Here is a 17,278-nt window from a genome sequence, read left to right on the forward strand (position 1 = left end):
ACAAACACCAAGGGCCAGTAGATTCACGAGTTCTCTCCGCCCAGAACAGTCCCCAGACCCAGACCCGTCCACCTACCATTCGGGCTGCCTGTTGAAGAGAGCGCTGGAAGGATGGATGTAGACCACCTGCTGGTCAATCAGGGTCCGGTAACCTTCCTGCGGGTCTTTCTTGGCAGCGTTCCGGAAGAACCCACTGCAGATGGCCTTCTGCACTCGGACGGTGGACTTACCACAGGAGACCACGTCCAGCTTGTGTCTATCAGGAGAATCAGTCAAGAGAGGACAATGATAGGAGACTACGCTGCTTTCAGAGGTTCTATCTTCCAGAGTGATGGTGCCCAACACCCCCTTCTTGGGGTCCCCAGAGTAGGCACCAGGACCCTCCCTTTAGCTCTAAGAGCACTACAGGAGCAGCTCTACACAGCGGGCAAGACGGATGCCAGGAGACCCAGACACTCGGCCTGGGTTACAGATTTCGACCCAACTAATAATGCTGCAGATATACGTCAACAAAGACTATTTGCAACAACGAGGAAGTCATCTTTCTCGAAGTGATTCTGAGCTGCATCCTTTGCTGGGGAGGAGTACCACACACCCAGAAAAGCTAGAGGAAAACAGGTAAGTGAGGGGCAAGCGGACAGGCGCCGACAGCCTCACAGGTACATCCGGGGCTGAAGGGACATGGCGTTCAGGAGGCTCAAGCTGAACATGAGACGTGGCCAAACATTACCTGTCCATTATGCCTAACATCTGCTTGCGAATGTCCTGGGCCCGGCGCAGAGAACGCGCCTGGATGAAGTTCTCATAGCACCAGGGGTTGGAGAACTTGTTATTCTTCCAGGAGTTGTACACAGCCAGCAGGGTGAGGTGGTCCCCTTCAGTCTGGTGGAATTTCGCCTTCTTCTGATCTGCAAGGGCTTGTTTATCCTGCAAGCAATGGGAAGAGGATCCTTTTCCGCCCACCTGCTACTAACTGAACATCTAGCCGTTCAGGGGAGCCCCTCATGCCGCCGTCAAGTGCCCACATTCAGCACTGCAGCGGCAAGAGACCAATGTCACCCAGCTTCACCCGACCCTTATCTGAACGTGGGTCTGCGCTCCCGACCTTGGGCCTGTAGAAGACGTTCTGCACAGACAGCATGGACACAATGGTCAGCATTTCCTCACTGCAGCCGAGATGCACAGACATGATCAGCATTTTGCACAGCATTGGCTCCAGAGGGAACTCCGCCATCTAGAGGGAGAAGAAGAAACTACGACTCCTTCCCTGTGGAAGACCCGCGGGCGTGCAACTCTGGTCAGAGTGGGTGAGAGACCACCAGAGCTTTACCTGAGCATCATGATGTGGGATGCCTGGCTCTAACAGAAGAATATTGGGGGTGTTTTGTTTTGTTTTGTTTTTTAATTTCCCAAATAGAGCACAAGAGCATAACCACTGTTGGGTTAGGGTTGGGAATTTTGCAGGCATCTTATCAAATTAAAGCTAGACTCAATAATATACCATGAGATAAAATTAACTGGATTTCTTTTTCTGTAAAGAAGAAACAGTTTTAAGTGACAGCGGAAAATCCAAGTTAAAGAGAGGCGTGTAGAATTCTACTCAAAGCTTAACCAGGGGAGTTCCCGTGGTGTTGCAGCGGAAATGAATCCGACTAGTAACCATGAGGCTGTGGGTTCAATCCCTGGCCTTGCTCAGTCAGTTAAAGGATCCTCTGCTGCCATGAGCTGTGGTGTAGGTTACAGACCCAGCTCGGATCCCGTGTTACTGTGGCTGTGGCTGTGGCCGGCAGCTGTAGCTCTGATTTGACCCCTAGCCAGGGAACCGTCGTATGCTGCAGGTGTGGCCCTAAAAAGCCAAAAAAAAACAAAAAAAAAAAAAACAAAGAAACCTTAGGCAGGTCCTCAGAGCTTAATTTTTTACACAGAATAGAGCACGGGAAGGTGAGCCAGGGACTCTTCCCCAAAGCACCAGGAATTAGGGCTGTCCCCTACCCTGCGGCCCAGTCGAGTAAGCAGGCCCTCGTCGTCCAGGGCCCCCAGCGTGTACAGCTGCTCCATGGCTGTGATCAAGGTTTCCATCGGGGGGGCATCCATGAAGTCAAAGGACAGCAGGTCATTGATGCCCATGGCCTAGAATCAGAAGGAAATAAAGCGTATGAAGGGAGGGTCAGCCTCACCAGTGATAACATGGAGGGAGCCTCCTTGCCAGCTCCGCTCTTATTCCTTCAACTGCAATTAGGAAGCCACCAGGAAGATTAGCGGTAACATCTAGGGCTAGGCCACACAACATTCAAGACTGTTAGAAAGCAAAAACTTTCCTGGGAAACTTTGAAAAACAGTCTCTCATAATGTTAGTATGCACAGCTCAACACAAAAAATGACATCCATTTAGAAACTGGGCAAAGGTAGACAGTTCTCCAAAGAAGATATAAAAATGTCCAACAAGCACAAGAAAAGGTGCTCAGCATAACCAGCAATTAGGGAAATGCAAACCCAAACCACAATGAGATACCACTTCATACCCACTAGAGCTATAATTGAAAGGGAAATAAAAAGAAAGAGAATAACAAGTATCAGCAAGATATTGAGAAATAAGAATCTTTGTGCATTGCTGGTGGGAATGTAAAATGGTGCAGTCACTGTGGAAAACGATTTGGTGATTTACCAATACGTTAAACACAGAATTACCAAACGGCCCAGCAATTCCACTTCTAGATACATACCCAAAGGAACCAAAAGCAGGGACTCAAACAGATACATGTACATTAACGTTCATAGCAGCATTATTCACAACAGCGAAAAGGCAGAAACCAGCCAAATGTCCGTCAAAAGATCATTAACAAAACGCCGAATATACATACAATGGAATATCATTCACCCTTAAAAACAAGTGAATTTCTAACACACACTACACTGCAAGGTTCATGAAAACATCACGCCGAATAAAATAAGCCAAATCAAAAGGACAAATGAATAATTCCATTTATATGAGGTACCTGGAATAGGCGAATTCATACAGACAGAAAGGAGAATAATGGTTATCAGGGGCAAGAGGGAAGGAAGAAGGGATATTTTAGTTTCATGGGTACAGAGTTTCGATTTGGGATGATGAAAAAGTTCTGGAAATGGACAGTGGTGATGGCTGCACAACAATGAATGTACTTAATGCCAATGAACTAGATATTTTTAAAAGATGACAACGATAATGTGTTGTGTATTTTATCGTAATTTTAAAAAAATAAAGACAATAACCAGCTTGTCCTGTCTCTTGCACACATAATTTCCACTCTGCATCTAGGAAGCGCCCTGAATCACACTGCAGGGATAGAAGGATGATTACGCAAGTTCCCTTGTGGTACAGCAACAGGTTAAGGACCCAGTGTCGTCACTGCTGTGGCTCAGGTCGCTACTGTGGCGTAGGTTTGATCCCTGGCCCGGGAACTTCCACATGACACAGGCATGGCCGGGGAAAAAAAAAAAAAAAGATTAAGATATAGTCCCTGCTCTCACAGTTCACAATGGTGAGACATGGACAAAAAAACCACGACAACACAGTGCAATCTGTGACAACACAGGGCAACTGTGTGCCTGCCACAGAGTAGAGGCATTTGATACATCTGTGGGCTAATTTGATGAATAAAAGAAACAAACGAACGATGCACTATCCAAGTGCATATCAAACGTGAGGTGGTAGGACCTAAGCTTTCTGTTTCTTTCCCATAATGTGACAGTGACCATAAACACAGCAAGTGTCCAATAAATGTTTACTGTATGAATAAGAACAAGGAATTATGTCAGCAATCAGTAAGCACTGTGCCAAGCGCCTTTACCTGCATTATCTCATTTACCTTCACAAGAGAGATTGTTAACAGCCTCTCTTTTTGAGAGAATACAGAGCAGAGGGCCGAGCAGATAAATCTGCCAAGGACACACAGCTTAGAGCAGAAGTTTGAGCCACAGATGCCTCTCTGTTTTTACTCCGGAGACCGGAGCAGGGTTTTTTTCTGAAGCTCTGTTCAGCCTCTCTTACAGGGAATGAATAATAAATTACAACAGAGTACTCGGCACCACTGAAGTGCCAGGGCTCCAGGGCGGCATCGGTGTCGGAGGCGCGGGGATGCCATCATCTGGGAAATTACTCATGTGGCTCCCCTGCCAAAAGAGAATGAAGGTCCTCACTGGGGACTGAGAGAGGAAGAGTGGTGATTCAGAATGAGAACCAAGCCTCCAGGGGCCAGTCTGAAACCTGTACTGACAGTTCCGTTGCAAAGTTTCTGGACTGGGAGTTTTGCTTCTGTTCTAAAAGATTGGATCCGAAAGTTAAAGGGTTGAGAGAAGTGAGTTTGTTCACAGTTTGGCACTGATTCGATTTTTCTAATATCCTGTTAGAAAACGCTCCTAACTAAAATCTGTTATAACCAAATATCCTGCTAGTTACGGTGGCAAGAAAAAAATGTCACAGCACACACGCCAATTTAGCCCCAGAGCCACAGTGGAGCGGCTGTTATCACAGCCATTTGCATTCCACTCAAAGGGACTGGTTCCATGAGGTTGCTGAAGTATTTAACGAGGTTCATAAAACTGAGATTCATCTATTAAGGCCATAGGATGGGACTGTTCCACCAACTCATTCTAACAAGACAGAGATTTCTACCTTGAGCGAGAGCACTGTGCTTGCCAGGTTGGTTCTCTGGATTTCCGGCACATTGGTGGTCAGCATTTCGTCTCGGTAGGCACGTTCTGTGTACAGCCTGTAACACTTCCCTGGGCCTGTTCTCCCAGCTCTGCCAGCTCGCTGTTTTGCCTGAGCCTAGAGGGGTGGGCATATAAAAGTAACATACCCATTAAACACTGCGTACCGGCTTTTCCCAGGGAATCTGTTAAAAGGGGGGCCCTTGGCAACAGGCAAAATCCGAAATGGGGTTTAATTCACTTCCTTTAGGACCACATCCAAACCTACCAATGCTCCGGGAATTCCCGTCATGGCTCAGTGGTAACGAACCCAACTAAGTAGCCATGAGGACCCCAGTTTGATCCCTGGCCTTGCTCAGTGGGTTAAAGGATCCGGCATTGCCACAGCTGTAGCTTGGACTCAGTCCCTCACCCAGGAACTTCCACATGGTGCGGGTGTAGCCATAAAAGGAAAAAAACAAACAAACAAAACCCCCCAAATCTTAATGCATACATACAAACTACCAGAAGTGAAAAATTAGGAAAAGATACCCTAAAATGTTAACTGTGGCCCTAACTCTTATGATAGGCTTGTAGATGAGTTCTATTTTCTTTATCAAATATCTGATATTGAACATATATTACCTTAATAATCAGGCAAATGAAATACTTAACCAAAAATTGCACACTTACTACGCTAGAATTGCAACCTGAAACAAATATGGAAAAGAGATGGGCAAGAAAAATATCAAAATGATGATGGTGGCTGGTGGTAGTAGGACTATGGGTAATCCCCAGAATAACGTAATATCGCTTCTGTACTTAAGGGAGAAGGGTGCTAATTTTTGAAATGAAAAAAAGGAAATGTAATTTAGTCCTAGGTTGCTAGGAAACAGCGCATAGCAATGTGAAGAGGGCCATTTTCTGACAAAACCATCTGTCTTGTAAACAGTATCAGAATTTACAAATTCTTATGCCAGCTCCAAACCAAAGGATGGAGGATGAAAGGTCGCTACCCGCTCGAAGGCAGGCAGCAACTACACACTGTGGCAGATGCCACAGCATCCTACAGATGTCTCTCCAGATCAGGGAGGGCAGAGGTAAGCACTTTCTCCATCACTGCAAGTTGCATGTGTCACTCCCAGGAGAACTGGTACAGGGCACACATGCCACGGCCAGACTGGCCAGGTTTAGATCCTGGCTCCGCCAGCTGTGTAACCTTAGGCAAGTCACGTGACCCCTTCAGTAAGTCTCATCTGTGAAATGAGAATGAGATCATCTACCGCAAAGGATATGAAAGTACTTGGGACAGGATCTGGCACTGAGGAAGTACCCCACAAGTGTCAGCTGTTACTACTTCAGTTTCAAAATGAAAACAGCCTTATGATTTTATAGACTGTCAAAGTGGTACCTGCCTCTTGGAAAACGTTCAGACAATACACGAGAGTGCTGGGAAGAAAATGTGCTTTCCCCATCAGCACAGTGACCAGCCGCAGCACCCCCGAGAAATGCCCTCGGCTAACTCTGGGCCTACGTGCTTGCAGTCACAGGCACGTGCACGCATACTGTGCACAAGCACACACCATCTATTTTTAAACAAAAATTGGATTATACTACTCATGCTATTCTGCAGCTCACTTTTTTCAAATAATAGATCACCGTTATGTGCTTACGTCATTAAATATAGATCCACACCACCATGTTAGTGTCACAGAACATTCGATGGCATGAATTTACCATATTTTATTAAACCACGTCTCCGGCGGAGCTCATTTAGAATTGGTCCAGGTTCCCTCTAACAGAAACAATGCTTCAGCGAACATTCTCTTCCATTACCTTTGGATACAGAGTCAATCATTTCTAACTTTCGGGTGTTTCTAGAAGCAGAACTGTTAGGTTAAAGAAATGAGCTTTTAAATTTTGGATACAGTCTGGCCAAACTGCCCTTAAAAAAGGATGATCAGGTTATTCATTTTTAAATATAATTCAGGCAGGAAATTATTGCGTAATTACCAAGGAAACATATTATCATCTCATGAATTGTTACCACCTCAGCTATCTGTGGCTAAGTGCAGTACTTTAAAATAAAAAAATAAAAAATAAAAATATATTCTTACCACCTATATTAGATAATCTAGGGTACTAGGATTCAATTTCTTTTTTTTTTTTTAAGTTCCAGTTTTATGAGGCTTTTTAATGTTGAAAAACTATTTTAAAGATTAAAAACAAACAATGTTAAAATCTCCCTTATCTTAAGAAAGCAGCCCCTATCTTAAAACAATAAAGTGCAAAACACAAAACCATAAAAAATTTCAGAAAGGCCCTAACCAGGATTTTCAGAAAAGCTGTTGGGAGAAGCGGCCATACCTGAGAAATAGGAGTCACCACGAGCTGGTCGATCCCTGTCTTGGAATTGTAGACCTTCTGCTTCACGAATCCAGGGTCCACCACATAGTAAATGCCATCGATAGTCAGTGACGTCTCTGCAATGTTGGTGGCAATCACAACCTGCAGGCAAGAGGGACACGGCGGGATTGAGCCGCCCAGACACCCTCCCAAAGGGGCTGTGTGGCTCTCCCTCTCCCTAGATAAAACGGGACGTACCTTCATCTTAAGGGCTAGGGGGGTGGGGGCTGGGGGGGGGGTACCTGAGAGGACTGCAAAGGGAAAAAGCAATGGCCAATCAAAGCCAATTTCATTTGGTGCAAATGGCTACATAGCTCATTTTCTAGATTCAATGTTGATTACTACAATTTTAATTTTCTAGCACCCTGGGAAAGCAGGGATTTCCTGGCTTCACATGTGCCAGTGCAAAATGAGATTTTCCTTCCCGCACAGGGACATCTGGACTACAAAATGGGATGTTTGTGTATGCGGAACAAGAGGGAGATTTTTTTTTTTCCTGATCATAAAATGAACCACGAGGCGGCAGAGGAATTTCACAGTTTGTGTGCATGCAGCAGTATGTGTGATCTAGAAGATTATTGGTCTCGGTTTGGCACTGCCACTGTTCTTCCAGCCAGAGGTTCAGACAATAAAACACAACTGCTAGGAAAAATCATTGCTAGGAGGCACCAGAACATCTCACATCATGCCAGCATCTTACCGGCCCTGAAAGATTTCTATCTGCCGCAGAGTTACCAAACCCTCTCGAAAAAAAAACGCAATCACCAGGAACAGAAGAGAGGAGGAATCATCCTTCCCCCGTCTGCCCCTCCTCCTCATTTCCCTGCTCAGTACCATCTCCCACCCAGCTGCCCAAGCCAGAAACCCGGCAGTCATTCCTGACTTCTCTCCTCTGCCCTTCCTAGACCTCCAGGTACCCACTCTGTCTTGACCGTTCTAACTCTCTAATGTTATTCAAATCCATCTGTCTTCCAGATGGTTATTAGACTTCTCATGGTGATCATTTTATAATTATGCAAATGTCAAATCACTCTGTGGTGCCCCCAAAACTAACATAATGTTGTACATCGACCATATTTCAATTAAAAAAAAAATCCATCTGTCTTCCATTCCTAGGTATGTACTCAAGAGAAATGAAAACATATGTCCACACAAAAACTCGTAAATAAATGTTCATAGCAGCATTATTCATAACAGCTAAAATGTGGAGACGATCCAAAGTCCATCAACTGAGGAAAAAACAAAATGCGGTACATTCTGTTCTACAACAGAATATGACACAGTAAAAAGAAGTGAAGTACCTCTACGCAATATATGCACGATACGACACGGACGAACCTTGAAAACAAGCTAAGTCAAAGAAGCTAGTCCCCAAGGACCACATATTCTATGATTCCATTTATATGAAATGTCCAGAATAGGTGACTCCAGAGTGACAGAAAGTAGATTAGTGGTTCTCAGGAGCTGAGCAGAGAGGTAAATGGGAGATGACAGCTAAAGGGTACAGGGTTTCTTTTGGGGGTAATGAAATTGTTCTAAAAAATTAACTGTAGTGATTTACGATTAACGATCATAATCATTAATCAATGATTTAATATTAATCATAATATTAATAATAATAATAGCTGCACAATTCTGTGAATGTACAAAAAAATTCTGTGAATATACTAAACTGCACTGAATTGTATGATTTTCTTTTTTTTTTTTTTTTTTTTTTTGCTTTTTAGGGCCACACCCGCAGCAAAAGGAGGTTCCCAGGCTAGGGGTCGAATCGGAGCTGTAGCCACCGGCCTACACCACAGCCACAGCAATGTGGGATCCAAGCCAAGTCTTCGACCTACACCCCAGCTCACAGCAAATGCCAGAGCCTTACCCCACTGAGCAAGGCCAGGGGTTGAACCCGCAACCTCATAGTTCCTAGTCGGGTTTGTTTCCACTGCGCCACGACAGGAACTCCTGAATTGTGTGCTTTAAAGGGGCAATTGTATGGCATGTAAATTGTATGGCATGTCAATAAAGCTATGATCTTAAAATTCATCAGTCTCCTTTCTCACTGTCTCATTCACACTCACACAGTCAATTTCAGCTGCTGCAACTACACAGCTCCCTCAAATGGCCCTGCCCTCTCACCCCTAGACCACAAGGCTGTTCTGTCTACTCAGAATGCATGTTCTCCTGCCCTTACTGCCAAGATGAACACCCAGTGTTCTTCAGGACCGTAAGAATACGGGTTGGATGTCCCCCACCACCCGGGGGGGGGGGGGGGGGGTACCCAACACACTAGGAGCACTTTCACACTATATAGTTATTGGTGGATGTCCCACAGCAAGAAGCCTGTCCTCAGACTGTGGCCCTGTGTCTAGGCCAAAGCCTGGCAGATGCTCAGGAAATAATTGTCAAAAAAGGAAAAAAAAGGAGGAGCAGGGAGCACACACAAGACCCTCGCTCCTTAACAAACCGGTTGGACTACTTTCTAAAACACAATAAACAAGACTCACAAACACCTTAAGCAATCCCCATCAGGGTCAGCTGCAAACACCGCAAGGGCCTGGGTTACCTTTCTGCTGCCAGGTGGCGCTGGGTCAAAGATTCGGGTCTGCATCTCACTGGGAAGAGCGGAGTACACCGGGAGGATGATCAACTCCGGAACGTCGGGTCCCAGGGATTTCATTCGTTCATACAGGATCTCGCAGGCGGTATCGATCTCTTCCTGACCCGTCAGGAAGACCAGGATATCACCTGAGAGGGGAACCGGAGCAGTAAGCGACTTTCTCATTCTGCGTGTGTTCTAGGCAGAGGCCACAGTGACATTCACGGGACTCCAAATGATGGAAAACACACTCATATGCTGACCTCCAACAAATCAAGAGGTTTTCACCTCTCCGTGTTTATTCTTTTTTTAAAAAAAATTTTTTTTAAATGTGTCTATGGGAGTTCCTGTTGTGGAACAGTGGTTAACAAATCTGACTGGGAACCATGAGGTTGCAGGTTCTATCCCTGGCCTTGCTCAGTGGGTTAGGGATCCAGCGTTGCCGTGAGCTGTGGTGTAGGTCGCAGACACAGCTTGGATCTGGCGTTGCTGTGGCTCTGGCGTAGGCCGGCGGCAACAGTTCCAATTTGACCCCTAGCCTGGGAACCTCCATATGCCGCGGGAGCGGCCCTAGAAAAAGCAAAAAGACAAAAAAATAATAATAATAATAAAATAAAATAAAATGTGTCTATGTTTAAATAGACGCGTTTAAGCCCTGCACACCATTATTTATATTTTCATCACCACCATTTCAAACACGCAAACGTGAGACTTACAGAGAGATCAATATTTAAAAAGCACTTTTAAAAAGATGATCAAAAAAGACCCAAGTTAAGACTTTTGGCCTAAGAGGAAAAAAAGGCTCTTTCCCCCACCTGGTGGCTCCGTTAAATGGATCTGCATGACAGTGATCAAGCTGGCATCCAGATAATCTGTCTCAGGCTCCTTTGTGTACAAGATTTCCACAGGGTATGTTCGACCTGGGATGGTGAAGATGGGCGCTTCATAGAAGTACTGGGAAAACTTCACTGCATCCAAGGTGGCTGAGGTGACGATCAGCTTCATGTCCTGCCGTTTCTGAACCGTCTAAAGGGAAACGTGATGTGGTTTACTAAGAAGGACTGCCCAAAGAGGCACGGAGACCAAATCCAATTCTCCAAACAGGGAGAACAATCCTCCCAATGGGTAGAAGGGTCGCCAAGGAGCACCTGGTTACCTTTTTCAACAACCCAAAGAGCACGTCAGTGTGAATTGTTCTCTCGTGGGCCTCGTCCAACATGATGATCGCATACTGGGTGAGGTCGGGGTCAATCAGGCACTCTCGGAGCAGCATCCCGTCGGTCATGTACTTGATGACCGTTTCGGGGCTGGTGCAGTCCTCAAATCGAATGGTGTAGCCCACCTAAAGCAGAGCAGAAGCTGAAGCCTTAAGACACCAACCTCTCCGCTTTGCAATCGCCAGCCCAGACTATTATCCATGATCCTCATGGAGAGAAGCTGACTAAGACGTACAGGGATTTCCTCATAACACAATCTGCCTTGGATGTGATTCTGCCCAGATCAGTGACGACCATGAGAAGACCCTCTCCCTCAGGAGAATCCTGAAAGAAGGTGGTATGATTCCCATTTTACAGCTAGAGATCTGGGCCTTTATGCTTTCCTCCAATCCTTACAGAACAGTTGCGCCACCCACTTACCTCCTGGCCTAAGCAACAACCAAACTCCTCTGACACTCTTTTGGCCACTGACATGGCTGCTACCCTTCTGGGCTGGGTACATCCAATCTTGCCCCTGGAGGTGTAGCCCGCCTCCGCCAGGTACTGGGTGATCTGCGTTGTCTTCCCAGATCCTGTTTCTCCAATAACAATCAGGATCTGGTTATCGTGAACAGCCTGAAAGCAACCGAATATAAACATGGTCATTAAAATGTGTCACACGTTACTCTGGAGTAAAATGATAATGTTCTAACACTCAAGGAGAAGAACAGGAAACAACAGTACACCTATGCAGGATGATAATCAGGGTTTAAATTATTTTTAATCATGCATAGAAAAAAAATTGTTAATGGTGATTTTTCCATGGGCTCTTTCATATTTTAATTGCCTGTATGATAAATTACTGACTTTACACTTTATGGGTTTTCTTGTTTTAACTGACTCAAATTTATTTTTTTTTAACTTACTGGTCTTGTTAATTTCATAAAAACACAAAGATGATGCTAAAAGCATAAACTATCACCCATGTAGCCCTGATATTTTATTTTATGCATGTATAAGTATGTTTCTCCAAGTATTACATGCATATGATTAAAGAATTCAGTAGTAAGTAAAAAAGATACAGCGTTCCTTTTTTTCCTTTTTTTTTTTTTTTTTTGCTTTTTAGGGCCACACACAAGGCATATGGAGGTCCGGCTAGAGGTCAAATCAGAGCTACAGCCGTTGGCCTACACCACAGCAACGCAGGATTCAAGATGCATCTTCAACCTACACCACAGCTCATGGCGATGCCGGATCCTTAACCCACTGAGCAAGGCCAGGGATGGAACCCACAACCTCACGGTTCCTAGTCAGATTCATTTCTGCTGCGCCACAGTAGGAACTCCTAGTGTTTCTTTCTACTGCCACTCCCAAATCTCCAAAATCTTAATCTCCAAAATCACCCAATTTCTACACTGTTTACAACAGCAAAGTACTGCCATCAACCCACATGCCTATTAACACAGGACTACTGAATAAGCCAGAGCATATACATATAACAAAGCACTTAAAGGAGTTCCTGTTGTGGCTCAGTGGTTAACGAATCCGTCTAGGAGCCATGAGGTTGCGGGTTCAATCCCTGGCCTTGCTCAGTGGGTTAAGGATCCAACGTTGCCATGAGCTGTGGTGTAGGTTGCAGACGTGGCTCGGATCCCACATTGCTGTGGCTCTGGCGTAGGCTAGCAGCTGTAGCTCTGATTAGACCCCTAGCCTGGGAACTTCAATATGCCATGGGAGCGGCCCTAGAAATGGCAAAAAGACCAAAAAAAAAAAAAAAAAAAGCACTTAAAAAAAACAAGAATAATCTGGGTTACACCATTACACCATTAAAGGCAAAAAGCAAGATACAAAACAATACATACAATATGCTGCCATCAAGAAATACATACAGTACGTGTAAAACATATATCTCTGTGTGTGTGTACATGCATTTGTGTGTACATATATATTGGCTTATATATGTACAAGACATTATTGAAAGGATTTGCTGGAAACTAATAACCTCAGGAAGGTTTAGTGGTCTTAAATCAGATCTCCAGAAAATGGAAATAAGTACCTGAAGCAAGGACTTGCCTCAGTGGGAAGTCAGGTATCCCCACTTTTCTTATTGACCAGAGCTGTTGGCCTGTGCCCACCTGTAACTGCTCCAAGGATTCCCAGTTCAAATAGACTGATTTCCTCATAGGAAAAAAAAATGTGTAAACCAGTATATACATACCTTTTAAGTACCTGGAGATGTTATGATTTTCTCCCATCCCCTTTGAAAAAGCCACTTCGAAAGTGCTAATTTCAATTAAAACGTCATCTTCCTTTTAGAAAACACCCTGACTCCCCCACCCCACAAGGTCTCACCTGGACAAGCTGCTCCTTCAGTTTGTAGATGGGTAGGCTCTCTCTCTGCTCGATGATTGACATCTGGGTCTTTTTTCCATAAGAAGCTTTGTTGCCCCCAAAAGCATGCTTCTTCCACTCAGGAATGTCATTGGGCATCATGCCAATGCCCCGCATGTTAGCAGCAATCTGCCTGCCTTCCGCTGCAAAGGAAAATGGGTGACTGATTATCATCCTCAGGCTCCCTCGCTGCTGTCTCTCCACACTCAACAAATCACCTTTCTCCAGTACATCCCTCCATCACTCTCCACTACTACAAAAGCCTCCTAATTCACTGCACATCTACCCTTGCCCTTTCCGATCCATTCTGCAGGGCACCCTCAATAACCTTCGGAAATGCAACTCAGATCTTGCCACTGTCCTGCACAGAACTCTGCCGCATTTCCCCACAAACTTTAAAGTTAAGCTCCAAATTCCTAATGCCATCTCCAAAATCCTGGTGGCCACACCTCAGCCCCCACCACTCAGCCCACTGATCTCTTCCAGCCACACGGGTCTTCTTTCAAAGCCTCAGCACAGGCAGTTTCTCAGCCTGGAACATCTCCCCAAGCCCCAAGCCAATCCCTCCGACAGATTAAGTCCTGTTTATCCCTTGGGTAAATAGGACTACCCAGGGAAGTGACCCACCGTAGCCAACTACACTTCCCATACTTTTTCATGATTTTGTTAAGTACTTATTTGGTTAATTCCACCTTCCTCATTATATTGTAAAGTCTTAGTAGGGATCACGTCTTGTTTTCTCCACAGCTATATCCCCTGTTACCTAACACAAACTAATAAGTACCTGTTAGGACTGTATCTAGGAATTAGTTAATAGTTACTACACAGTTTCAAAACATTTTAAGTTATTCAGAAGAAAATTCAGCCAGTCTCAATGATTTGACCACAGTTAAGGAAAACATTTAAAAAACAAAAGCTCCTGCTATGGCACAGTGGCTCAGGTCACTGTGGAGGCACAGGATCCATTCCCAGCCCAGCACAGCAGGTTGAAGGATCTAGCACTTCAATGGCCGTGGCGCAGGTAGCAGCTGTGGCTTAGATTCAATCCCTGGCCCAGGAACTTCCTTATGCATAAAACAAATAAACACCATGCTCTAAGTGAAGGGAAAAAAACCCAAATCACCAAAGCCAAGGCTACATCTTCACTTATGTGCTGGAACTGCCCTCTTCCTGTGTATACGATGGTTCAGTTTTTTGTTTGTTTTTTTTTTTAAGTCCAAATACCCCCTCCCAGAATCCTACCATCAGGCAGAGGATCAACCCAATGTTTGTTGAGTCCCATGGGAATAGAATCCATCTCGGCTTCCCGCTGAGCCTGCTTGAGTTCCCGCCTTTCTTTGGCTAAGGCACTCTGCATCATCGCTGCCTGGGATAGGGAGCCATCCGGGTTCTAGTGCAACAGAGGACAAAGCAACATCAGAATGTGATCTCAGCATGCATTAAATGTAGATGTGAAGCCACTCGAATATAAAAAAAAAAAAGATCCACCCAGAAGAAAGCTCTTATCCATGTACCACACTACACAAAAGAAATGGATAGGAGTTCCCGTCGTGGCGCAGTGATTAACGAATCCGACTAGGAACCATGAGGTTGCGGGTTCGGTCCCTGCCCTTGCTCAGTGGGTTAACGATCCGGCGCTGCCGTGAGCTGTGGTGTAGGTTGCAGACGCGGCTCGGATCCCGTGTTGCTGTGGCTCTTGCGTAGGCCGGCGGCTACAGCTCCGATTCGACCCCTAGCCTGGGAACCTCCATATGCCGCGGGAGCGGCCCAAGAAATAGCAAAAAAAAAAGAAGAAGAAATGGATAAATAGTACCATATTCTAAGAAAATAAACAAAGACAATGAAAAATCATTGAAGGAACAGGGGATGTGGGGCTTGACGATGAGAGCCCCAAAAGAGGGTACATATATGAAAGGGATAAGAATTCTTCTATATGGTCCTGAGAACTAAAATTAAGACCAACGTAGACACCTCAGTAAGACATATCAGCACGACCTAAGGAAAGCTATGGGTCAGATCCATCTGAAGATGGAATAGGTGAATTCTCTGTCACCAACAATGTCCAGCAGACATGAGAAGACCATGTGGGAAGAAACTGAAGAAGGATACAGGGGTAGATCATAAGCATTGGCCGGGCCGGGCGATCTCGAAGATGCCCTTTCCCGAACCTAAAATTTTACCATAATTACGTCACAAATTCTTCTCGCAGATCTGCCCTCCACAACACCCAGTGCTATAGCTTTTTACTGGGGACCCCAACTAGTCAAACAAACCCTTCAAAACTGCCTTTGAACCTGCAAGGTAATTTAAGCTGTAAGGCCTGGGCAAGGGTAGGGATGGCAGATCAAGCACACATATTTATCTCTGCTTCCTCCCGAAACACACTAAAATGAAAGCAAAAGAATTTAAACAACAAAAGCAACAAAGCCAAGTCAAAGTTCCTCTAAAAGAAAAATATCCTAGACCCTGAGCAATTCATCAACACTACGGCCTGAGTTCTGCTTACTCAGATTTAGTAACCTGCTCTAAAAAACGGCATTGTTACTTCACGAAAAGCAGCTCACTTGACAGGTCCGGGTCAGGGTCCCGTGTTTCTCACCTTAACGATTTTGATGGGGCTCATGTCCATGCTCTGCTTGGTGTGCCCTCTCAGGAAGGGAGGCTCTTCCTCGACCAGTTCGATCTCAAGGTCCTCATCTAAAAGTTCCCCAAAAGAAGAATTAGCCAAAAACAGAAAAGAGAAATGACTATTTTCACCAAAATGATTGATTTCCACATGCATTAGCAATCTTTGTTTTTTTTTTTTTTTGGTCTTTTTGCCATTTCTTGGGCCGCTCCCTTGGCATATGGAGGTTCCCAGGCTAGGGGTCTAAGCAGAGCTGTAGCCACCGGCCTACGCCAGAGCCACAGCAACGCAGGATCCGAGCCGCGTCTGTGACCTACACCACAGCTCACGGCAACGCCAGATCGTTAACCCACTGAGCAAGGGCAGGGATCGAACCTGCAACCTCATGGTTCCTAGTCGGATTCGTTAACCACTGCGCCACGACAGGAACTCCTGCATTAGCAATCTTTATCCAAGAGAGCTCCCAAGGTCAAAACTCTACCGCAGGTGACTGTGTCCCCTCCCACAGCCATTTCCAGGGAGCTGGTGCCACAGGCCAAGATCTGCTCAGGGCTTCTTTCGAAAGAAGCTGCCAAGCCTGTGGAAAAATGCTGTCTGACCTTCTTAATGGTACTAGAGCATCTCCCATCCAACTTTATATGGAATAATTCTTAATCCACAAGAGACTGGGGAAAAAATTCAGGTGGACAATTGGACACCACCAAATGTTGGAGCAACAGGAAGTCACTTATAGTAGAAGAGTAAACTGGTAAAAGACTTTAAAAAACAACGTGGACTGCCTGGTAAAACTGAACAAGCACATTTCCTACTACCCAGTAATTCTCCTCCTACATATTTAGGAAAAAGAGACAATCTTGCACATGCGCATTAAAGGACAAACAGAAGAGCTTCACTGCAGTCCTCTCCACAAAGGTAAACAAACACAATCAGAAAATATACCACATGCCCATCAAAAGTAAAATGGACAAATTATGGTAAAGTTAATTACAAGAAAACTCCACAGCAGTGAAAATTTTTTTAAAAAAACTGTAAAAATAAATATAGATGAATGTCAAAAGACGATGGTGAATCAAAAAAGGAAAAGTTCAAAAACGGACAAATTAAATACTACAAGGTTTAGGGGTAGACAGAGGGGATGGTAAAACACTAAAGAAAACAGGAAATTAGGCAAAATTTAGGACGGTAGTTACCTAGAGGAGGAGGGAGGAAGATCTAATCAGAGTGTGGCAGGTAAGGGTTTCAAAGGTGGTAAATTCTACTTAACTGGGTGGTAGGTATATAGATGGTCACTTGTTAGTGGTATATAAACTGTATATGCTTCGTTAAGGAATTTATTTCACAATTTAAAAAAAAACTGCCAGAGTTCAAAAAGAAAAAAACTAAAAAACAAGCAAAAAA

The 17,278-nt window shown here is 44.8% G+C and overlaps 1 protein-coding gene across 2 annotated transcripts in view; it reads right to left on the reverse strand.

The window, feature by feature from the left end:
* DHX8 (DEAH-box helicase 8) overlaps positions 1–17,278 on the reverse strand; it is a 33,425-nt gene that overhangs the window by 3,857 nt on the left and 12,290 nt on the right. For both annotated transcript variants that reach the window (XM_047759231.1, XM_047759232.1), the window contains 13 exons: positions 15,854–15,951; positions 14,497–14,644; positions 13,216–13,397; positions 11,305–11,499; positions 10,824–11,009; positions 10,483–10,693; positions 9,635–9,816; positions 7,039–7,179; positions 4,655–4,810; positions 1,993–2,130; positions 1,106–1,234; positions 731–927; positions 77–256 (listed from right to left, as the gene is read on the reverse strand). In XM_047759231.1, coding sequence (XP_047615187.1) covers positions 77–256; positions 731–927; positions 1,106–1,234; positions 1,993–2,130; positions 4,655–4,810; positions 7,039–7,179; positions 9,635–9,816; positions 10,483–10,693; positions 10,824–11,009; positions 11,305–11,499; positions 13,216–13,397; positions 14,497–14,644; positions 15,854–15,951 — 2,143 coding nt within the window. The remainder of the gene's footprint in view (positions 1–76; positions 257–730; positions 928–1,105; positions 1,235–1,992; positions 2,131–4,654; positions 4,811–7,038; positions 7,180–9,634; positions 9,817–10,482; positions 10,694–10,823; positions 11,010–11,304; positions 11,500–13,215; positions 13,398–14,496; positions 14,645–15,853; positions 15,952–17,278) is intronic.

This window comes from Phacochoerus africanus, chromosome 14, assembly GCF_016906955.1.
Source record: "Phacochoerus africanus isolate WHEZ1 chromosome 14, ROS_Pafr_v1, whole genome shotgun sequence".
NCBI classification, from domain to species: Eukaryota; Metazoa; Chordata; class Mammalia; order Artiodactyla; family Suidae; genus Phacochoerus; species Phacochoerus africanus.